The 25064-nt window shown below is 43.7% G+C and overlaps 2 protein-coding genes across 38 annotated transcripts in view; one reads left to right on the top strand and one right to left on the bottom strand.

The window, feature by feature from the left end:
• Positions 1-25064, bottom strand: part of celf2 (cugbp, Elav-like family member 2) — a 321704-nt gene that overhangs the window by 111608 nt on the left and 185032 nt on the right. For all 37 annotated transcript variants that reach the window (XM_050036317.1, XM_050036312.1, XM_050036313.1 and 34 more), the window contains one exon: positions 17910-18106. In XM_050036317.1, the coding sequence (XP_049892274.1) occupies positions 17910-18106 (197 nt within the window). The remainder of the gene's footprint in view (positions 1-17909; positions 18107-25064) is intronic.
• abcc9 (ATP-binding cassette, sub-family C (CFTR/MRP), member 9) overlaps positions 1-25064 on the top strand; it is a 555625-nt gene that overhangs the window by 406911 nt on the left and 123650 nt on the right. The window lies entirely within an intron of this gene.

The raw sequence follows: 25064 nt of genomic DNA, 5'->3' as shown, positions 1-25064 counted from the left end.
ATGTCGTTTTCTATATGTTCTCTGACATTTATCCTAACGATATGAGGCGGTCTTTGTGGAAAAAAAGCTTGTTTAGTGGACTAACTTTGCACTTGAAGGTTGCCCGTTCACTTACGTTTTAACAGGTCTGACGCTACTATGCGCCCCGGCTGTATCTAGGCTAACGGCTAACATGCTAACTATTATTTTTATGTCACTAGTCACTTGAAACAAATTTACGACGATAGGAGACAGGTTGAAATAAACCGAAATTTCCCTTTAAACAAAAAGGTCTATCACTGTAGGGATCCTTTCCATAATGTTGTCAGACACTTAGAATAACAATCTGAGCCTGTCAGTGGCAAAAACAAACACTTTTAGAGGACTTAAAGTGACGGTGCACAATTGCCCTCAGTGGTTACATTGCAGCCTGTTTCGGTGTTGCTCAATACTGGACCAGTTTCAGAAACTGTTGTTCTGATGAGTCACAAAACATGGGAAAACAGGGTCCAGGTTGAAAATACTAAAGTCACCCTTTAAAACGGATGTGGTGAAAAACATTTCGGACTGGCCCTTTAAGTAAATTATTGACTGAACGTCCATGCAAACAAAATCCAAAGTGCCTCGATGAGGCGTGTGTATCTTAGCTGGCGTTGTGATTCCCATGTGAGGCCAGTTAACTGTGCTCACTATACCTCCTGCACGCTTGCTGCAGAGTGAATGCTATTTGTATACAAGAGGGAGCTCTTCGCCTCAGTATTGTACATTATAATTCCATTATAATTCCAATTGCACCTGTGTTCAAGCTTTGGCCCCTTGTGTGCCATTAGCAATTCCAATAGCACTGTATGAACCTTAGCTGCTAGCCGCGCGCAGTGAATTATGATTCCACTGGCATTTTTTGGCATATCTGTACATGGGAGGGTTAGCTTTTGGTGTTAGCATTAGCGATTCTGACAGTGTATAATGTGCAGGGGAAGGTTGGCTGTTAGCGCTGCGTTAGCCGCTGTGTGTTGTGATTCCCATGGTGTAGCCGGGCCCGGGAGCCATGCGGCGTGTGACGGATCGTCCCAGGTGGTGGGCTGTCAAGACGAGGATCAAAGAGCAGAGGAGTGGACCTCACACACACACGCACACACACACACACACACACACACACATTTACGCACACAGACACGTTCCCTGCAGTGTTCCAGTTCCACCTGTTTAAGAGTCAGCACACTCGCGGCTCACACACACAAAGCCGCGGAAAGCCAATAAGAGCGCGCATATTATTTTAAGCGCATGTCAGCATGTGGGCTTTTTATTTACAGAGAATCGTACCTGCACGACAACCTTGAACAAGTGGGGGGAGAAAAAGCTGCGGCAGACTAGCATGAATAAGCTCTTCCCATCAATTTGTGTGCATGTGTCTCTTTTCTCGCAGCACAAACATTTACCTGAAGGCCGAGAGGGCTCTGAGCAGGGAGACACACTCTGCTTGTGCTGTTGAGGAGGGACACTCAAAAACACACACGGCAGACGCACGCACACAAACAGGGAGTGAAGGGGAGGAAATCTATTAGACGCTGGTGTGTGTGTGTATGTGTGTAACAGAAAGGGTAGAAGAGTGAGACAGACGGAGAGGACGTGGGAAAGGAGGGCAGAGTGTTTGCGAGACACAGAAAGAGGGAGAAGAAGAAGAAGAGGGGTTGTGAGTGGAATAGAGAGCAGAGGAGGGAGATGCCTGTTCATAAATGCTTCATAGCTGCTGAAGGGGGCCTTTGACTGAGCGAAGACCCACGGCACCGCGCCTCTGTCAACACATCTACCCCCTCCAACAACAGGTCAACCCCCAGCTTCAAGACTCCAGACAGCGGGGCTGCAGAGGGGCGGAGGGGGGCTGAACCGACGTGTTGAGGAGGTGCGTCCAGTCGATATTCCCTTTTTATTTAAAAGCAGGTTCCGGTCACGTTGTTCCGATCGGGGCGGGGGGCGCCTCAGAGGTGGCAACCTGTGCTGCAGTTTTACTTTCTTTTCTACATTTAATTATCAAACATCTTTCTTTGTAATTTTCTATTTTAAGACAGAACATCTGAGTCTCCCCCGCCGGAGAACAGGTGGACGGGTCATCTTCGCTAAAGCAGCAACTAATCTACTTAAAAGACTTTCATTAGCCGGGGTTTCGGCGCAGAGTGTCCCCGTCTGTTTCAGAGACTTTCTCTTCTTTTCAGACAAATTATTAATTGGATTCTTCTGCTTTTTATTAGGCCTTTCAGCCTTGTTGTCGGACTTTTGCATCAGCAGTAAAACTCAGATATCAGCTTTGACATCTGGAGGCCACAGGTGTGAGCTCAAGATCAAACTCAATGAGCTCTGGAGTCTGACAAGAAAACTGGTATTGACAGTTTTGGAAATGACTTTGACAAAGAGTGCTTACTTGAAATTATGCAGGTTGAAGCTGTGGATGGATGCAGGAGTCAAATCAACTCCTAGCTTACACTTTTTTAAAAGTTTACGTGAATTAAAGGTTGTAGAATTGACTAGTGCAGAGCAAACAATGTCTGCATCAATGTGGGGAAGACTAATGAGATGGGTGTGGACTTTAGGAGGAGAGGCCACCTGAATCAGGGACTAAAGCTGGAGAGAAATCTGCTCTTGATTGGTCAGAATTTCCATGCGGGAAAAATCCAGGAAGTAAAGCAAACGTTGAAGAAGAGTACACTTGCAAGATAAATGTGACACTTTCTAATGTCACAATGGAGGGACAACTACGCAGGTTGATTTTAGCGCTGCTCATCGTGGACTATATTGCTGTCATTGTTCATTTTAGTCAAACCATACAGTTTGAAAACGAGGCGCGGCTCCAACTAGAAAACAATGTTTTGATGCATTGGATCTGGTTCCAAAAAACCAAGATGGTGACGGCCAAAATGCCGAACTCAAGGCTACAAAATGGGAGTCTACAAACAAATGGGTGATGTCCATGTCCACTATTTATACAGTCTTTGATTTTAACACAGGGTCTATGGGGACTGACTCGCTTTTGGAGCCAGCCTCTAGCGGCCATTAGGGGAACTGCAGCTTTTGGCTTCATTTTTCAGCCTGGAAGCAGCAGCTTCTTGCACATGTCTACAATTTTTTAAAAGAGCCCCCAAAATTATTTATGCGAATAATATTTGGAGTTCGGAAGTCGTCTGAAAAAATAATGTTTTGTGTCATATTTTGTCTGCTTGCCTTTTCTGTAAATCATCTCACAACAACCAAAATTCATTTTGTGAATCCAAACCTTCACGTCTGGAACTGCTGCTCTGTTTAATACTGAATGTTTGGGGTTGAATCAGCACAGACTGAGGAAGGTGGGGCGGAGGCAGAGGAGGGTGAGAGGAGTAATGGCCTGCAGTCCAGCACAACCGTAGTATGGTTTATTAAAAGGGGAAAAAAAAGAGCTGAGTGTGTGTGTGTGTGTGTGTGTGTGTGTGTGTGGGGGGGGGGGGGGGGAGGGTATCAGAACGCTTCACCCTTAGCCCTTCCACCCGAGGCTGGCTGCCGCTCTCACTGTGACTCCCTCTTTCTCCCTCCATCACTCCGGTTCCTTTTCCTTCCCCTCCACACTCCCTCTGACCCCTGGGGTTCCACTCAAACGCTGACCCACATTAACTACACTCTGCTGCAATTACTGCTCGCACAGGCCTCTGGGTGGCATGGGATACGTATACTCCACCTCCCTCTATTTCTTGCGCCCCCCCTCCCCTCTCACTGTTCCCTCCACGCTCTCTGCACAGCTGTAAAAATGCCCCTTAATGTGTATAATTTATGTGTGTCAAAGAGCCGCTGAGTGACAGCAGGGATGGGGGGCAAAAAAATGACAGAGAACACATTTTGAATTTGACAGCGCAATAAAGAACAGATTGTCAGATGGAAAAATAGGGAGAGGATGAGTGGATGGCTTCAAACAATGCCGCATCTCTGACGGGCATTTGGCTGATGTTCTAATCCTGTCAGCGCAGGAACCGGTCCAGCTCGCAGCACTTCGCAAATCTATACAATCCACTGGTTACTTTGGTGGAAAAGCACCAATGTCACCCCCTCCCCTCCAAATCCTCGCTCCCCTCCCTCGCTGCAAAGACAACAAGAGCACTTTCCGGAAATCAAAGCCTCTTTCTGGCCGACCTCGAAGTGCTCGGCGAGGAAAAAAAAAAAAATCCAGCTCTGCAACTTTGCACATAACCAAGCTCTCTGTCGCTGAGGCATGCAAAAGTGTAAACATAGAGAGGGGGAGAAAAAGACACAGAGACGAGCTGAGAATCCACACACACACAATCTCCCATTAAAATCCACCTGCAGCTGCTCTCTAATTGGGCCTGGGTAGCCGGCTAAAAAAGCTAACGCCTAGTTAAGGCGATATAATTGGCCGCTCTGCTTTAGGAAAGAATGAAATAAATCAGCGCTCCGTCTCAGGTCGGCCCCGTCTCAACTGAATCCATTAGAGCAGATAATTGTCTTGGACGGCAGAGCGTTCGCTCAGCGTTGCCACAGCTGAGTGAGAGGAAACAGTTGGCTCGCAGTTTCAAAGCGGATGTCTGCCATTGGACGGGTGTGGGTCCCTGGACGCGGCATCAGAGCGGCCGAGGCGGGGAGATTTTCATCTGAGCAGTGATCGAAAATCAAATGCTGTAATCTGCCCGCATGCGTTTATCTCCAGGCCTTTTCCCCACAAATCATTGGATTTTTGTTTCTCTTTAGCAATCACGATGACATTTCAGGTTGGAAGTGATTTAAAAATGATGTAAAATGTGTTTCAGCCGTCCAGCCCGGTGCTGACGGTGCTTTTTGTTTTCAAGGTGATTTCTCTAAAGGAGCAAACTGTTGCGAGGCGAGCAGCATCTAAAGAGGAAATCTTCAGCTTTCTTTGGTGCTAAACACTCGTGGCTGTGATGTGGCTCCCGCTCGTCCCCAGAGATCAGCTGTCAATCACGGCGTGTGGGCGGCAGCGTGTTGTCTCTGTTCTCACATTCGAAGGTTTTGATTTTTCTACAGGTGGCCCTTTTGTCTTTGTCTCTTCAGCCATGATGTTTTGGCTGTAGACTGACTAATTTTAGTGCTTCAGTAATCAGCAACAGAACATAGAAAACATTTATTTATTAAGATAAAATGTCATAAATGTTGGTTTTGGCAAGGGCTGAGGGATTTGAGGAAAATATCTAACTGTAACTTGCAATTATTTTTCATAAAAATTAAACCACTACAGGCTTCTGTATGTAAGCAACAACCCTCATTTAGCCACCTAAACAAATCAATATCAGTTTAAGCTATTATTATATTGAGAGTATTTATCTTTTGGTCAGACAGCTGGCTTCATTAACAGCTTCAGCTCCCCATCTATGTTCCCGTCAAAACCACCAAACCCCATTAACAAAAACAGTAATTTTAGCTCGCTGAACTCAGGAGCTGCTGGTCTACTGCTGCCTCAATCTGTTAGTTAGTTTGTGTTATTGCGCGACTTTGGTGAATCTGAACTAACCCATTTGAGTGCCGAAGTCGCACAATAATGCAAAAAAAATGACTGATCAAGGCAGAGGTACACCAGCACCTCCTGTGTTCAGCAAGCTAAAAGTACTGTTTTTCTCAATGGAGTCTGGCTTTGAAGAGAGCGATATAACAGCTTCATTTTCCAGCTGGAAATCACTGAAGTGGGTGGAGTGTGTCGTATCAACTGTAATCCACACTGATCAAAACTCATCAGTTACTTTGTCAGTGGACCTAAATGTCAAAATCTGATGCACTAGCTACCCTTTTGCGTCAGTTTTGGACTTAACTGACATTTGTTACACGGATTATGCCTTCTCAAAATGCACTTCCATTTTCACAGGAAACGCCCTTTATGACCTTTCTAACTCTTTATACTACAGTAGATGCAGGCGGCATCAGAAACAGCTGGCAAAGTGGCTGTATTTGACACGTTGGTAGTAAGAACAGGCTGATCTTATTGCTGTCCAAGAAGTTTTGTTTCTTTTTTCTTTTTTTCCTCTACATAAGCAATGTAAGTCAGGTACGCTCCCAGATGAAGCAACTTTCTTTGCCCGCGAGACACTTCTGCAAAATGACAAACAGCCAGGCGCCACTTAATAAACAACCATTAATACTGTAATTAATATATAAATATTTAGCCCTGACCTTTGTCTCTTTTTTTCTTTGGATAAACAAGCTCTATTTTGATGCTTTTTTTACATACTCTGGTCTGGTGCCTTATTTAGATTCTAATTACAACGAAAACCAAATTAAAATACCACTGTGAATCAGTTTACTTTCATTGTGAATCACAAAATGTTCGGCGGCCACACCTGGCACTCATCCACGAGCCACAAGTTTCATATCACAGATCTTGGTGATCCACTCACGTCAGTTTCAGACAGGTAGGTAGCAGGTAGCTCAGCAGTGGTTGAGAGTAACTGACAGTCAGCTGGTGAACAGAGTTGTCAAAATGTCTCAGTTTTAAAGGACTGACTCGACATTTTTACACTCTGACTTGCTTTCAGCGATGTTAAATCACTGTTTTTCTCAATGGAGTCTGGCTTTGAAGAGAGCGATGTATCGGATTCATTTTCCAGTTGGAAGTCACTGTCTGACAATAAGGTAAAACAGTGAAAATATTCTAAATATACCATTACACCACTTATTTGAACTGTTTTTTGGATTCTTCGTTCACCATGCGAGAAAAACAAAGTCTTATTCCTGCATTCAACAAAACACAGAGTGAGTATCTGATGAACAAATGGTCATTTTGTGGGTGAAGTAATCCAGTTGTGCCAAATGAAAGTTTAAGCTGTTGTTAAACGCAGCCCCCATTTACTTCAATTAATTGAGACTTTTTGTCCTTTTTGTATTCTTCGTTCGAGGCATGCTAGGAAAAGACAGTTCTTTTCACAAATTCAGTATAACACAGGGTGAGTAACCGATAAACAAATTGTCATTTTGTGGGTAAAGTATTCCTGTAAGTTGTAGCAAATGAAAGTTTAGGTTGTTGTAAAATGTGTCCCCCATTTACCTTAATTCATTAAGACTTTTTGCTGTTTTTGGATTCGTCGTTCATTATTGAGATATACTAGAAAAAGACAGTTTTCTTCACAGATTCAATATAACATGGGGTGAGTAACTGAAAGTTTAAGTTGTTGTTAAACCCGCCCCCATTTACCTTAATTCATTCAGACTTTTTGCCGTTTGAGGCAATGCTAGAAAAAGACAATTTTCTTCACAAATTCAGTCTAACATGGGGTGAGTAACTGATAAATAAATGTTCATTTTGTGGGTGAGGTATTCCTGTAAGTTGTAGAAAATGAAAGTTTAAGTTGTTGTTGAATGCGGCCCCTATTTCCTTCAATTCATCAATTATGTTAGCCATTTTTGGATTCTTCGTTCATTGCGGAGGTATACAAGAAAAAGACAGTTTTCTTCACAAATTCAGTCTAACATGGGGTGAGTAACTGATAAACAAATTGTCATTTTGTGGGTAAAGTATTCCTGTAAGTTTTAGCAAATGAAAGCTTAGGCTGTTGTAAAATGCGGCCCCCATTTACCTTAATTCATTGAGACTTTTTGCCGTTTTTGGATTCTTCATTCATTGTGGAGACGTGCTAGAAAAAGACATTCACAAATTCAACCTAATACGGGGTGAGTAACTGATAAACAAATTGTCATTTTGTGGGTGAAGTATTCCTACAAGTTATAACAAATTAAAGTTTAAGCTCTTGTTAAACCCGCCCCCATTTACCTTAATTCATTCAGACTTTTTGCCGTTTGAGGCAATGCTAGAAAAAGAAAATTTTCTTCACAAATTCAGTCCAACATGGGGTGAGTAACTGATAAACAAATGTTTATTTTGTGGGTGAGGTATTCCTGTAAGTTGTAGAAAATGAAAGTTTAAGTTGTTGTTAAACGCAACCCCAATTTATTTAATTCAGAGACTTTTTTTTTGTTGCCATTTTTGGATTCTTCGTTCATTGCTGAGGCATGCTAAAAAAAAGTTTTCTTCACAGATTCAATATAACACGGGGTGAGTAACTGATAAACAAATGGTCATTTTGTGGGTAAATTATTCCATTAAGACACAATTAAATATTAAAGTTATAATACAAATTGCACTCTCACAATTATGATAGGAAAACAAATAATTGTTCGGCGCTTGTTTTGCCTTTGGGTTATTTGCAGGTTGAACAGACATCATCACTTCATCAGATATTAATTTCATGTCTTGGCCTTTTAAAAACCCTCCGTATATTTTTCACCACAGTGTTAATGAGTCTTTTCCATTCAGATGAAATTACATGCAGTTCATTTCTCTCTTGATTTATGTTGTTATTTTTTTTTAATATTTTGAATGATTTCCAGGCCGTGTTGTGCTCAGAGACTCTTATGTTGGATATAGCCTGTTAATGAAGACATTAAACTTATTCTGTGCATGTGTGTGAATTTAAGTGTGTGTATGTGTGTGTGTGTCTCAGTAGCTCATGTGGGCAGGCTGTATCATTAAGATAAATGACACAGTGCGTCCCCTGCCAAAACACAGGCACACACACACACACAATGCAACAAACCCGTCATGGCGCTTAAGGTTGTGTTTTAGCAAAAGGACCATTTTCTGTTTACCCCTCTGGCTCTCTTTGTCTCATTCTCTCTTTATCTCTCCCTCCATCTCTATCTCTCTTTCAGCACAAAATGCCAAATTGCTCCATTTCTCACCGGCTCCCCCTCCTCCCCTGCTCATCCACTCATCTGGTTATTAACTCCAAACACATTAAACCAACAGTAGTGCCACGATATTCCCCAGACCATCCTAGTCTGAATTAAAAAAAAAGCACACACACACAGCCTGAATGCACACACCTGGGTCAAACTGCAAAATGGATTCTGCATGACGCACAATAGCGACACAGTTTAATACTTTAGGGCCAAAAACAACACTGGGAACTTATTAAAGGAAAGCCGGCTGAAGTTTTGGCTTCTCACTAACCTAAACGGACTTAAAGAGATCATTTAAAGTATTTGCAATATGGATTTTTGGAAGCTGACGTATCTGGAGTGATGATATTCTTTCTGGCCAAAAATATTCAGACTTGTGTTTGCTCAAGGATTTTAATTCCTGTCAGGCTGAAGAAGCCTCTCAAACAGCACTTACGGCCGTCATGTGACGCCAGATGATGACAATAATAAAATAGGAGGATTACACTGATCCACAGATATCCACTTTCTGGTCTGACGTGCAAAGCTGTGTTCCAGCCGGAGCTTTGAGCTAACATTAAGTCCTGGGTTTTATCTTAGACGTCCTGTAATTAATCATTAATTTATTCATAGCTGTCCGAGTCCAGTGTCTGCCCGAGTGTGATTGCCATTTTAAAACAATATGTTTCAACAAACCGGACACGCTGGTACAATCAAATGACGAGAGAATAGATAGCTTTGAGTGAAACAGCAGAGACTGATGATTGGAGCTGATGTAAAGATGTGAATCTGGCCTAAAAACACAAGCGTGTAGCAGAGATGAAGACTCGAGTAAGTATTAATGCATAAAAAATGAGGAGTCGAGACTTGGCTTGGACTCTGAGGATTGACTTTTTGTGCCTACAGATTGTACAATACATCAATCTTACAAGTTCATTGCATGTCTGATGTATAAGAAGGTCTAAGAAGGTACAGTATTCCTGTACGTTGTAGCAAATGAAAGTTTAAGCTGTTGTAAAATTCAGCCCCCATTTACCTTAATTCATCAAGACTTTTTGCTGTTTTTGGATTCTGCGTTCGAGGCATGCTAGAAAAAGACAGTTTTCTTCAATAATTCAATATAACATGGGGAGAGTAACGGATATAAAAATGGTCATTTTGTAGGTGAAGTATTCCTATAAGTTGTAGCAAATGAGAGCTTAGGCTGTTTTTAAACAAGACCCCTATTTACCTTAATTCATAAAGACTTTTTGCAGTTTTTGGATTCTTTGTTCACCGTGTAGGCATGTGAGAAAACAAAGTTTTAAACAAAGTGAGTAACTGATAAACAAATGGCCATTTTGTGAGTGAAGAATTACTTTAGAGCTGTTGTTAAGCACAACCTCCATTCACTTCAATTCATTGAGGCTATTTGTCACTTTTGGATTCTTCGTTTACCGTGGAGGTGTGTTAGAACGAGACAGTTTTCTTCACAAATGCAATGTAAGACAGGGTGTTATAAAGTCAAGCTCCATGTTTGTGTTTTTATCCCTGACTCACATCTTCAATGAAGTCTGTACAGTACCAATTTTGGGGCAAGACAGATTGTACGATGACAGCCTTCGTTGTGTTAATAAATAAAATAAAGAAGAAGATGCAAGTAGAGACGTGTCACGTTGGACATGTTGGAGCAGGTTGCCGAAAACTCAGAATCGGCTGTTAATGGATGTATCTCACGGTACAATCTGAATCCACTGTTTTTGATCAATGACCAACGATTTTATAGTCAATTTGCACCTGGTACCATCTGAAATCAGACGGTGTTAAAGGGACAGTAAGTTGAAACCACCCATTTTGAATGTTATCACTCGATTAAATGGGCATTATCAACACAGCTTTGTTGAATACTTCATACTTGGTCAATTATGGCATTCCACAATCTGTTATATGTGAACAACAGAAGTCAATAACATCATTTTTGAAATCATTATTTTGTGCAAAATTACTGTTTTTTTTAATTGATTTCTCTAGTACGTAGCCATGTAATAAGCTGGATGATAAAGGCCTTTATTGTGAAATGAACCCCTTAAAGATAATCTAAAACTTGCATCACCCTGTCAAGGTTCATCTTGCAGTAATACCCTCGCATCATACATCATCCCTTACGAATCAGCCTCGTAGAGACAGGTTACAAGGGGCCTGCTACTCCTACTTGTAGATTAGAATGCCATTATCAGCCCATTAAATGGCTGAGTTTTGGTTAGCTTTCACTTTGAGTTTTGTCAGATTTAGGTGCCATTATTACGTCTTCAGGTACTGATAGAAGATCCTGGTTTGGGTTAAAATAAGAACATTTGTTAGGTAATGTGACACATTGTAAAGAACTTACATAACTCAAAATATGTCAACCCTGGTTTTGGTTTCACACGGGACACAAACCCCAGTCTCCTAGGTGAAAGTCCTGTGTTTGTTTAACACTCAATCACCAATTCGGACTTTCTCGCTCTTTTTATACAAACCTCACGTCATCGGACTTCCACCTTTGCTCCCGTCACAATCATTTAATGGGCTGATAACAGCCTGCTGAAGCTACTAGTAGGTGTAGAAGGCCCTTTCTAACCCATTTCTCTGAGGCTGATAACCATCGATAATCCCATTTCAATCAAGTGAAACAGGAGGGCTCTGACATAACAGGTTGACTGTCGGCTATCAGTTAATGTGGGCTGTTGGTTAGCGTCTGTTGCCCTAGTTTTTGCAGTGTGTCCCGCACTGTTGGCACTAGTCTAGCCCTTGTTGGCAGCTTTTGGGATGATTCAGCATGCTGAATCAGCGGCTGAGACAGTGGAGCCTGTTGATGAGAGATATTACTGATTGGCGGTTCAGCTCAATGCACGAAAACAACCCATTCAAGAGAGATGGAAACAAACTTGTTATATTGGGTAAGATTATTTGTTTAGCCACTGAGCTCTTGAACGGAAACTATTTGTAATTGGTTGTGTTTTTGTTTGCTAGCGCACACTAAGCAAGCCTATCCTTCGTCCTTTTAACGTCAGGTTGTGTTGTTAATGTGCTAACTGGCTAACGAGTGTCTTGAATGCGTCCTGTCAGGTTATGCCTTCCTTTTTGAAGGGAGACTTCTACGGCCTGCTGATATGGAGAGTTATTTCCTCTCACGCAGGTGCAGAATGCTAGTTGGCCGTTGGCTATAGTCTTTACCCTGTATTCAGGTGTGCAAATTTTTGGCCGAGACACAGACAACATGAGAAGACCCAACAGTCCGCCATCATCACCACCAGGTCTTGATGTTGGTTTGGTGTGTCTGGGCCTTAAGACTAGACCTGACATGAAACCGAAAGCATCCCAGCTCCAACTTTTGACCTCAGAAACCATATGTTAATGGGTCAATGGCCAGTAATTACACCTTAGCTGTAGTTTGATAGCACAGTTTTTTAAAGATACACTCTATTTCTTTCTCTTGTTAAGATCCCCATTAGCTACTGTAATCTGTAACAGTAGTTTCACTTCCTGGGCTCCCCAATAGCATTTTTAGCAATACGTCAATAACAGAAAATACATCAATATACATCTATAACATTCACACTCACATCACACAACCACTAAGACACACACTGCTGGTTAGAGAACAAAAACAGAGCAGAAATCATGTAAAGGAAATCTATACCGACTAACTAATCAGACTTTAACAAGCCTCAGTCTCATCTCCTCCATAAACTTCTGAGCCGAACACTTCATTTAGAACTTATCTTGTACTTTGCTTAATTTCCGCTGTCAATGGATGTTTACCGTGTTGTGCTGTTTTCGTCTTTTTGTTGCTGATGTTCTTTTTTTGGACGAGCAGTCGCTGAAATGTCAGCTAATGAGGATCCAAACAAAACCCAGATGAGGAAACAGAGAAGGGCTCATAGCTGCGGCCGTGCAACTTTTTCGGCGTCTCGGTGGGACTAACAAACTCATTTGAATCCAAACTGCTGTTTTTACGTGAAAAGAAAAAAACACTGGGTCGCCACCAGGGCATCAGAGTGGGCTCATTTGCCCAAAATGGCCGACATCCTTTTTAAACAACACTGTTGCTAATTTAAAATAAGTACACCGAGGGAAGAAAGGGGCCACCGTTTTCCTGACACCAGTGAAATTACCGTGGGCTGTGGCGCAACAGTGAAACTGGCAAGGGGGCCATTGCAGCTCCCTGGAGTTGAGCGGGTGCAGACGAGGCCACGCGGCTTACTTAACTGTGAGAAAACAACAACAGCGCTCAAAGCCTGCGAATAACAAGGCCAGTAAGAGCCCAATCAAATGCTACATTTCCTCTTAAAGCACTCAGAGAGAGAGACAGCGAAAAATGTGTAGAGAGAGATTGTCATTCAAGGAAGAAAAAATAAAAGGCCTGGTAGGTGGCTGTGTTTTTTTATCCCCTGTAGAAGTGGCAGTGAGTGATACTCTTGACTCATCAGCAACAAAAACAACTCATTTCAAGGGTGGTGGAGATGGAGCAGGAGATTTGAGGAAGCTGAAGGACAGGAGGGGGAACTTTGGCTCTTTTCTTTTTCCCTCCTCTGAATCAGCAGAGAGAGAAAGAGGAGGGAGAGGAGCGGGGTGGGAAGAGGAGTCATCGCAAGGCTACGAACACACAAACACAAAGCGCATGACAAGTGTGTTGATGTGCAAAAATGAGTTGATTTGGGTTCTTGGCAGAACGCTGTCTCCGGGCTTTCATAAGCTCATATGACTCAGTCGGCATGAGAGGAAGCCAGAGAGAGAGAAACTATAAACAGAAGCAGACTGAGTGTGTAGGTGCAGGAAGGTGAAAGACACCACAGCTTTTAGCCACCGAAAAATTACATTCAATTTCAAAACATGATCTCAATAGCATGTCATCATTTGGAATTTGTGTCACCTCGCCTGCCTCTCCGACTGTCTCCAATAAAGCTGTCACACTCATCTGGGGAAGTTTTTATGAAAGACGGAATCACACAAAAATAAATAATGAGAGGCAAATTTTGCAAATATATCTACAGAAATGTCTAGCTGAGAAGAAATATGGCTGCCGTCAGCTATAACCAGTTTCATAAACATAGGAAAACATTCTATTGAACGTATCGGAGCATACTCGCACACATGGCTGGATCAGCAGCAGCATGACTACATGTTGGCATTGTACATTTCTGCAAACCACATATATGTACATTTTATACATATCGAATCAGTGCCTCTAAAGTGACGTTGTACATGAGTTGACTCATTGTGAGGTGGAGGCGGTAGTGGATGGCAAGTCACGTAGGTGATATGTCTGCCAAGCTGTACACCACTGTTCAAGACCAACAAACAACAAAACTGGCTGTTAGATATTACTGCATTTCCAGCCAGGATAACGCCACAGAAAGCAGTTGTTTTTCACCAAGAAATTGCTGCGTTTTCTGCCGGGATAGTGCCATGAAAAAGCGGTTGGATCTTACTAAGACATCCACACACTTCCTGCCAAAGTAGTGTCACGGAAGGCGGTTGTTTTTTACCAAGACCTTGCTGTGTTCCCTGCCAATATAGTGCCACAAAAAGCATTTTTGTCTGATCTTAAATTATCTTTTCCTAACCATAGCCATGTGGATTTTGTATAACCACACATGACTTATCGAGGTTCAATGTATCTGCTACATAACGTACACATGAACATATGCCCATAATATATAATGTACAGAACACACAAATGTAACGTATCCATGGTTTGCAGCAATACACATTGCCAACATTTTTTTCTGGCAGTTGGGTCGGCAATTCACTAATGAGCCCTTATTGACTGCATGGCAGCTTCATGATATGCCCACACGACCCAGAAACCAACCAGTATTCTTGTGCTGGAACATCATGCCCATTTCCACCTGATTGGCTAATAATAATTAGGTCTAACCCAATGCCGTTATTTTTCAACATTCAAAGGTTCTGTTGAGGTTTCTGAATGAAGCTTCCAGTGTCCGTCACCACATTTTATGATGTCATCCCCCACCCAACTGAAAATAGTTAAAATCCTCAATTTGAATAAAGTGATAAAGTGGCTGATGTCATATGCTGTAAAGCCCTGTGAGGCAAATTGTGATTTGTGATATTGGGCTTATAAATAAAATTGACTGATTGATTGAAATGATGAGTTTGTTTTGTTAATCAAATTCAATGAACTTTCTTTAATAAATACACGTAATTAATGGCGCTGTTGGATCGCTGCTAGACCGCCTCGTTTATCCCAGTCGGGTCAGTAAAGCCTGCATCAGTGGATCTGCTGCTAGCATAACCTGGCTTGCTTTTAGCATGGGAGCTAACTAGCCAGGCACGTTGAAGGCACAACCTAATCCACTCTGCCTCTGATTGGCCTAACCAAAATGACTCCTTTTGCCTAAACTAGACTTGCACCAATTACAATTTTTTGGGCCGATACCGATTTCCGATTTGCAGAGTGTTTGGACGGCCGATTCAGATTTCATTTTTTTCAAACCACTTTACAGCACACAAGATATTTCAGTATTTTCTGTCTTTCCTTTATCAGAACATTTTAACAGGAAAAAAAAACAAACATAAAATTCACACAGGGCTTTACATCTACAAAATGCAGTGTTATGGACATCTTATTTTAACAATGAGAAAAAAGGTGCACATTTGAACAGAAGATGTATATGCATATTTGTAAGAATTGAGTGTAAAGCTATTTTTCCTTTTGTTTATTTCAGAACCACACACACATGCTACACTTGTGAACTTCCTGCATTGAAAATTAAAGTATCCTCTCGAACCTGATTCTTTGGCCGGAATAATTTACTCCATAGTTATCCTACCCACACCAGTGTGTCCCTGAGGTCCCCTTCCTCACATCGCTAAAGCCTGAGCTGCACTTGTACGTGTGTATCCGCTGCTGATATTACGCAATGTCACTAATGCTGCGCGGTGGGAATTTGACCGGCATTTTAAATCGGCATATTTTAGACTGACCAGCCGGTCGCAGGTCATGGCCGATCACATGAAAACCGACCCGATTACGAGCACTGCCAATAAATCGGTGCAAGTCTAGCCTAAACCTATCGATCCAACCAACAAAGGCAACGAGTACTAGCCAATCAGAGGGAGAGTAGGGTGGGTCATACCTTTGCTATCCTAGGAAATTTGCAACGGGGACGGCAGGTAGTATCGCAGCTGTTTCGCGTTATCACCACAAACCGACAGGAAACCATGGCCTTCTAACCTGCTTAGCAAGGCTGATCCATCACAGGAGGCCCTGTGCCAGTAAGTCTCATTCCCAGTCGGACCTCTTCTCTGTAAAGCTATAAGTCTACTATACGCCGAAAAAAAGAGTTGTGCAGAATTTGAATGTAAACGTTATGAATGAAGCTTGGAAGCTTCGGACTATTTGCTACAGCCCTAATAACAACCAACGAGCTTCGCTGGTGCAAACACCATCAAAGTCAATTAACAGAACAATCAATCAATCACGCCCAAAGATCCTTCATTCCATTTTTCTGGCACACGAGTGTTTACTTGCTTTATGCGCTTCATCCCGACTGATTCATATTTGGTTTCGTGTTTGAAACTTCTCTTGAAATTTGCTTTGCAGTTGGATGGAAGCGCCGCGTCGCCCTCTCTTTCTCTCTTTTCTCTCTCTTTACTTTCCTCCCACTCTCCATGTCTCATCAGGAGTGTCATCAGCCCCCACTCCGGTTGATGCCTGTTAATATGGCAGCGCTATTGTCTGCCCGCTCATTGCTGCTGTCTCTATTGTTTGCTCTCACACTTGACGAATTCATCAAAGGAAAAAGAAAAGGAATGGGAGAAAATAGCTGCAAATCATGCGGCTTCGCACAATTGACTGTGCAAGTCTGGCGGGGCGAGTCTTTGTCTTCAAATGGTGCACGAAATGTGTGTTTGCTTGTGTAATTTTGCACATATATCATTTGTTCTGCCATTAACTAGGTGGGACGGCCCACTCAGACACTGACTGCTGATGTGTCTGTGCACAGGTGCAGATACAGTACGTGTCTCTGCGGGTTCCTGTACGTGTCTCTGGGTTCAAGGAAGAGTCCCACGTCTGTGTGTCACTTTATATGTCACTGTATGAGGATCTGATTGTGTATCCATTCACATGAAATGAAAGGAAGGAAATAAAGGAAAGAAAAAAGAGAAAAGAAGTAGTAAAAGAGAGTGTGAAAAAAGAGAATAGAAAAGACAAAAAGGGAAGCAGAAGATAAGGAAAAGTGAAAGCAGAACAGAAAGAGAAAGGGAAAGGTAAGGAATGAAGGGAAGGAGAGTAAAGGAATGGGGGAAGGAGGAGAGAAAGAAGAAGGGCTGAAAGAAATAAGGAGGGATGAAGGAAAAAAGAACTACAGGATGAAGAAGAGAAAAGTAATGGAGGCAATGACGGAGAAAAGGGAAGGAAGGAAGGAAAAACAGAAGGAAGATGTAAAGAACTAAGGAAAACACCAAAGGAAAAAGGAAAGATGGATTAAGTAAGAAAAGAATTGTCTAGAGAAGAGGAAAAAGAAGAAATGGAGGCAAAGAGGAAGAAAAGAAGAAAGACTGAAAGAAAGGGAAGGGAGAATAGGAAAGGAGGGAAAAGAAAGAATGAAGGACAGAAAGGAAAAGGAGAAAAGAAAAGACTGAAAAAACAAGTAAAAGGATTAAAGAGTAAAGAAGAGAAAGAATAAAGAAAGACTGGAGGAAAAAGAAAAATGAAAGATCAAAAAAAGGGATGGGGAAGGACAAAAGGAGAAAGAAAGAGGGAAAGAAATAAGGAAACGATGAAGAAAAAAGGAAGGAAAGATGGACAAAGGTAGGACAGAATTGTGAAGTGAAGAGGAGAAACAGTAAAATGGAGGCAACAAGGAAGAAGAAGGAGAAAGACTGAAAGACACAGGGAAGGTAGAAAGGAGGAGGGAAAGAGGAAAGTAAAAGAAAGGACAACAGAACGGAGGGTCAAAAGAAAAGTAATGGGGGAAAAGGAGGAAGGAAAGAAGACAAACTGATAGAAATAAGGAAAAGATCAAGGAAAAAGGAAGGAAAGATGGACGAAGTAAAAAGGAATTCTCTCTCTCTTCTGGGGGACTGGGGGAAAAAAGACATTTGGGAAGGAGAGAAGGAATTAAGGACATAAATGGAGGAAAGTACAGTCAGAGGGGAAAGAGAGGAGCGAAAGAACGGAGCGAAAGAATAGTAACAGGAAGGAAGTCCATGTGTGAGTGCGTCCTGCGCCATCATCGTACCTTTGCTCTGTGGAGGGTTCTGGCTGCGGTCTCGGAGTATGTTGATCTGGTAGACGGCTCCGTACGGCTCAAACAGCTCCTTCAGCTCCTTCTCTGACCAGGAGCGCGGGATCTGGCCCACAAACATCTTGATGGCGTCCGGGTCTGGCTGGTCCGAATGCTCCAGCGCCCCGTTCATCTTCCCGGCCGTGCCGTTACTGTGGAAGAGACAGGAAATACGACGTTAGGAGCTGAGACACAAACTCCATATTCAGACCAGTGACACATAAAGCTTTAGACTCGTGGTCTGAGTGCTCAAAATATACCATGTATGGCCTGCTGCACGATATTGGATTGTCAAGCAAGATCACTTTGCATTACAAGCAAACGAATGGTTAGCTAACGTTAAGTCGACAGTGAGGGCTGCCACTTTCAGTAGTGGCGGAATATTAAGTACTTTTCCACGTAAAGACGAAACAGTTGTCTCATTTGTGTGGGATGTTTTAAATTTACCGTATGATGCAAGAAGCAGCTAGCCCTCCAGGTATTGTCCAGTATCATATCTGGCCCCATTCAAAATAGTTTGGACATCCCTGTGCTCCACCCACCAGTAAGTGTAGAATGTCATTATCAACCCATTAGGCCCGTTTCCACTGAAGAAGTTCCTGGTACTATTTGGGGGGCAGGAACTACTACAGGAACGTCCTCTCGCTCGGCTCTCTCAACCTCCGTGTCTCCACTGAGAGAGCGGAGTAGGAGGAAGGTTCCTGTAAAGTTACCGGGCTCTGGATGTGACGTAATCGTTGCGCGACCATTTTGACCATGTTGTAACTAAGATATCCGCTGGAAAAAATATTTTTCTCACGGGCCATTTAGTGAGTTTTTTTCACATGGCGGCGGAAGCTATATGAACGAGCTAACCCTCGTCTTCTGAGTTTTAAAAATGCCGACTATTTTGTCGCTTTCTGTTGACGTCACATCCTGCCTTGAGTATATCCAATCAGCACCAAGTAATCCCCAAGCCCCAGCCAGGAGTCTCCCGGGGCCGTTCTGAGTACCTACTCCGAGGCAGGGACTTGACTCTGAGAATTTATGCCCGCACAATAATAGAGATGCATTGATTTTGTGTCTTCTCCTGTCCCGCAGGAGAAAAGACGTCATTTTATAGGCTATTAATAAAGAGATTCATGGGGTTGTTTGTTTCGCTTCCCTGGCCTGCATGTCTTTTGACGCACTGGTCAGGAATAGCGCTCCTATTTCGTTGTTTTCATTTAGTTTTTAATGAAATAAAAGCTGTTTCATATTCTTACTTTTATATAATCACGCAGTGATTGAGGTTAAGCTCTCTTTTCTAAGAGAGACCTGAATAAGAAACATTAATGAGATAAAGATAAAGCCTGTGCTCAATAACACCGGCATCATCACGCCTCTTTATGTAATTAACAAATAGCAACGAGAGTAGGCTGTGAGTGGCTCAAATAACACTAATAAATAACATAAAATAAACAAAGTTAATGAATGAAACGAATGAATTTAACAAATTAATCACTTGGCCGTAATATTGCAGTGGAGGAAGAGAATGTTGCTGACCGACTGTGGTCTCAATCCCGTGCGTCTCTCTTCCAAGATGCGCCCACAGACACTAAAGGCCCGCTCTGAAGGTGCACTGGATGCGGGGATACTGAAGATGAAATGCACCAGCTTTGAGAGCGCTGGGAAGTAGAGGGCTCAGTGCGCCTTCAGACCTTGTTTGAGCTTCTTTTCCACATCATTTGTTAACTCCATCCTGTCACTATAGGCTACATCCCGATCCCACAGTGGTTTTTTTAGCCGCCCGTTCCCGCCCGCAGCAAAGTTCAAACCGCCCGCTCCCACAAGATTTGGGACCCAACCCAAATGCAGCCCTCTAGACACAAACCCTGGTCCCATGGGTGAAAGTCCTGTGTTTGTTTGACCCCTCCAACACCTCACCCACCCTCTATACGTGAACTTTCTTGCTCTTTACGCTAATGATACAACACCTGAGTTCCTGCGTTGCCGCATAACAATCAACACAAGCAATTAATGGGCTGATAACAGCTTTCGGAACCTACTAGTTGGGGCAGCAGGAGGCTTCTGACCCATATCTATGAAGCTGATGATCACTTATAATGCTGATGACACTATAAGTGAAGCTTAGAACAAAGCTTTGGTCTTTGGCTTGACAATGTATTTTGTAATAGATTTGAGGTGCTTGAAAGGTCTTTGAAGGCAAGAAAATTGCCTCAACCCATAAAGAGCCACTGAAACCTTCAGTTAATCTGATTAATTTAAAATGACCAATAGGACAAGAAGGGTCATCACCTCAGAAAGCAATATTCACAAGACAGACAGAAGCACATGCAAACATTCATAAACCTTACAAAAGTCTCAGAATTTAACACAGAATTTAATTCAGAATTGCAGACAGTGATGCAATTCTAACCAAATACACATGAGCCCGATATCTCGTTGAAAATACAAGTAAAAAAAACGTACAACAACTCCCTCAAGAACTTCATTTTCAACACAGCGGCCTCTGAAACAGCCCTCTGGCCGTCACACGGACACTGAAACTCAGCGAGAGCCACACTAATAAAAGAAATCTCTCCTTACAGCAGAGTGAGGCAGCTTTCAGTACGGGCTTTACAGACTGATATCCCTGAAGCTGGCAATTTTCCTATGTAGTGACACGACACATCAGGAGAGTGACACGCTGACCCTAAAAGTGGATTTCTGATGGTAAAGATGCGGCGACGGATCTGTTCAGGACGCCAGTAAATCCACACTGTGGGACTGAACACAGATTTGACTCCTGGCATTTCACAGCAACACAGAGTACATGTAGAGGTTTTTTTTTTCACTGCACTTGTTGAGATGCTGTTGTATGGCGGAGAGCGGAGACACTATATGATTGTACGTAGGCCTGCTGTCCGCTGCGCTGCATGTGCGAACGTTTGTGCATGAATGAGTGCTGGATAAGCAGCGTGCGGCGTGTTAATGTCGAGGTTGTGTGTGAGGGATTAGGCTGCAGAACCAGTACAACAAACCTCCGGGCCCTCTAACAGGACACAGATGCTTACACGCCAATCGCTCTGGTTATATTTCCACATCTGGAATGCATATGAAATAGAGGTGAAGCGCTTTCACCCCTTCTCACCGCAGAGCTTCAACACTTATCTTCACAGAACACACACATCCGTCCACGCGTCAGGAATGCTAACTCCAGCTACGGCGTCTCTTTCTTCTTGAATAAAGGCGAGTGAACGCTGTCAGTGGCGAGGCCCAGCGGAGATGAGGACGGCACGTGTGAGGCAAGGCGTGACTGTGTTTTGAGGACAACCAAATGGCTACAAACACACACAGACTCACACACACACACATCACCGCCATCAAGGCCTGTGGTCTATTTAAGATGGCTGAAAACCAATCCAATGAAAGCAAAGTCAATGGCTGTGCTGTTTTATTGCTCTACTTTCCCTTTTGTTATTCTCGGCAGGAGAGAGAAAGAGCATTATCTTAAGAGGCAAAAACAAAACAAAGCCAAATCCCGAGCTTGGTTAGCTGACAACACTAATACCACCCTATAAAGCTCAGCAAGAGAGAAAGAACGGGGGAAGGAAGGAGGGGGAAAGAGAGATATGGAGAGAGGCTGGGGAGGGAGGGGAAAAAACATCCAGACCTTTGAACGCGAGCCATCCATCTTTTGCAGAAAGAGCCAAGGCGCTCGGCAGAAACGCCCAATTCTTTAAAGGACTTAAAGGACATGTCAAATAAAACGCCAGAACCGGAGAAGGAGTCAACGAGCCAAACCGGTGCTAACAGTCCTCGAGGGCAACAACAGCTCCTCGCAAAGCTGTCCGATAAATCGCGGGGGCCCCGGCGCCGAGGGAGCCTGGAGGGTGGCGGTGGCGGCTGATGGTGGGGGGGAGAGGGAAGGAAGGAAGGGAGGGAAGGGTAGCAGCGCTGGTGAGGAGTAACTGTCCCTATCGCCAGCTGATGTTTAGGCACATAAACGACTGTATCGGACGAGCCTGGGCGGTCGCTGGGTTCAGACTGCAGCACATCATCCCTTCGCCCTCTGACACGCAGAGCTGATATGTGTGTGAGCGCAGAAAGAATAGCTGAAGACAATCCCTCATTGTTGGCTGTTTGTGTGAGGCCTGCGGGGATTGGACGAGGCCACGGGGGGAGACGATACAATAGCCAGTGTCAGAGGAGCGCCTCCCTCAACCGGGACACTGTCCACCCTGTGCTCCCTCGGCCATTCACTCCAGCCTGCTAAGACAATGAAAAGGTTCACACTCGCAGCCATACGGCGTCCGAACGCACAACTGTCTTGTGTAGATTGCGCGCCCCGTCTCCTCCCGAGGTGCTCGGGAAGTCGGTGACTCTCCTCACTACAAAGGAATGAGCGCCTCTTCCATCGCCCCCGTGGCCAAGACTGACAAGGTGTTATTGCGAGCAGACAGAGCTTTAGCGCGTGTGTGTAGATGTTTGTGCGAGTGTGTGAAGCTCAGCAGGAGAGTGTCCTGGGGCTCGGATTAAGTCGTTGAGTGGATCCACTCCTGCCATAGCCTCTCCATCTCCCTCCCTCTCTCCCTCTTCTTCCTCTTCTTTTTTCCCTCTCCCTCTCAATTTGAGCCAATTGTTTGCCTTAATGGCTTAACTATTGCTTCCATCACTCCGGTCTCCCTGCAGCACAGGGCCGTGACTGAGGGCTGATCTACACGCAGCGTGTGTATATGTGTGTGCTCAGGCAGACTGCAAAAAAAAAAAAAAGGTGTCTGTATAGGTCTTTGAAGCAGCTGCTGAGGGCTGTTATTCCCTCACCTCACACTCACATTAGACAGCAGACTCGTTCATCCAAACTACAGCTGCACGATATTGACCATAAAACCTTACGACGGTTATTTCGTTCTTCATCCATCATCTTCATTTTACGTTCGCAGCTCTTCACACCTCCTCTCTATTAAAGTAATGGGACCACATTTTGGCAAACGCACTAATTGGCTTTCTTTTGGACAGAGAGATGAAAAGCTTAATATCGATCCAGTGTCTGTCAGGATGTGGTTAGCCTAGCTTAGCGTAAAGACTGGAGTCAGGGGGGAAACACACAGAAAGTCTCTGTCCTTCCAAAGCTGCCTTATTTACATGATGTATCTTGTTTGTTTGACTCGTACTTGCACCGACATGGAAAAGAACAGCTTGTGGTTTTAAATGTTGAAGTGTTGGAGCTATTTCTTGACAGACAACAGTTTATCCACATGCCTGACAACCTCCACATTCTTCCAGAAGCTGCGTCTTCCAGATTCTGCTTTTTAACCTTAGTGCATGCATTGTAGTTAAAGTCAACAAGTTTTTCCTGCCCAGATGCCAGAGAAGATATTGGCAACCACAGATGGGTTCCAACTGGGGGCAGCAGTGGCTCAGAGGTAGCCTGGAAATCCAGACCCAAATCTTGAAAGATTTAGGGTCTGGCTATGAGTAATGAAAATGGCCCAACTCAAGGGGCGGCACCAAGCATGCATTTGAAAATATCACTGCATGCAATTGGATAACACTACGACCAATCAGATACACGGGGTGACGTATACACTTAGCTACCAGCAGAGCTAACTGGTAGATTAGACTCTGGACGCATCCGGTTGGCAAAACAGCAAAAACGTCCTTCTTGCAAAGAGTCTAACTCGTTCACTGTAGCGGCCAAAGCCGTTTCAAACAACTGGTGTTCATCCACAGCCATCTTGCAATGTCTACTGACTGATTCCGGACTTCGTCGTCGCAGCGCTGTTGTCATCTGTTTAGCTCGCCTCTGGCCCGCCTATATCAGATACGCCGGTGTGATTGGTGCATCTCAGTTTCATGGGAATAGGTAATGAGCATCATTACTGACTCGCTGAGCAAATTCAAATTGTGCTGTCGCGAGAACTCTGGATTTCCAGGGTAGCTCAGAGGTAGAGCGGATCGTTCACCAATTGGAGGATCCCAGGCTCCTCCAGTCTGAATGTCAAAGCATCCTTGAGCAAGATACTGAACCCGAAATTGCTCCCGATGGCTGTTCCATTGGTGTGTGTATTAAAAATTGAGTTGCAGGTGGCACCTTGTACGGTAGCCTCAGCCACCAGTGTGTGACTCGTAGTGTAAAAGTGCTTTGAGTGGTTGGATAACTAGAGGGGCGCTATACAACTGCAGATCCATTTACCAGTAGCTCAGTCCATAGGGATTTGGGTCGGGAACCAGAGGGTTGCCAGCTCAGAACCCAATATGGAGCGTGGACTGGTAGCTGGAGAGGTGCCAGTCTTGAGCAAGGCACCAAATCCCCAACTGCTCAGGGCGCCTGTCCAAGGCAGCCTCCTCACCTGACATCACATCTCTCCATGTATAGGTTCTGTTTGTGCATGTGTGTGTATATGACACCAGAGTGAACACAACTGAATTTGCCCTCAGGGATTATAACGTATATCTTCTTCTTCTCTATTGTACGTCATATGTATTATAACAGCGTTCCTAAAGAGACATAGTTCTGATTATAAGTACATGAGCTGGGTTGGTAAACAGGAGATGGAGGGGCGGTCAGACAGCTGCCAAACTGCAGACCACTGTTTGAGACCAACAAACAACAAAACCAGTTGTTTTATACCAAAACATTGGCACCATTTCCAGGGACGACTGTGCCAGCAAAAGTGGGAATTTTAAGCCCAAACATGATCTTTTCCAAACCATAACTAAATGTTTTTGTGTCTAAACATAACCATGCTAACCACAGAGTTGTTGGAAAAGAAAAAACATACAGTAAGGTTTAAACATATCTACTATATAACAGACATGGGGGAAAGTCACACATGTGCAAGTCACAAGCAAGTCTCAAGTCTTTACCTTCAAGTCTCACGCAAGTCCCAAGTTAGTTGTGGTAAGAATCAAGCAAGTCAAGTCAAGTCCCTGCTACAAGTCAAGCAAGTCAAGTCGAGTCATTGTTCAGGTCAAGCAAGTCACAAGTCAAGTTATATGTCACATACAGCAAACATCTCCTCACAATCCGCTAGCTACATGTCCTCTATATGCTGTGAAAAAGTCCGGTCTCTGTAGGCAGCCCATGCTCCGTAAATGGCAACAAAAACATTTGGGTCCAGGCTGCACCAACCAGCCAGCGTGAGA

The sequence above is a fragment of the Epinephelus moara genome, chromosome 23 (genome assembly GCF_006386435.1).
Source record: "Epinephelus moara isolate mb chromosome 23, YSFRI_EMoa_1.0, whole genome shotgun sequence".
Classification (NCBI taxonomy): Eukaryota; Metazoa; Chordata; class Actinopteri; order Perciformes; family Serranidae; genus Epinephelus; species Epinephelus moara.
The sequence above is the reverse complement of the archived record's forward strand: the minus strand, read 5'-3'. Positions and strand labels throughout refer to the sequence as shown.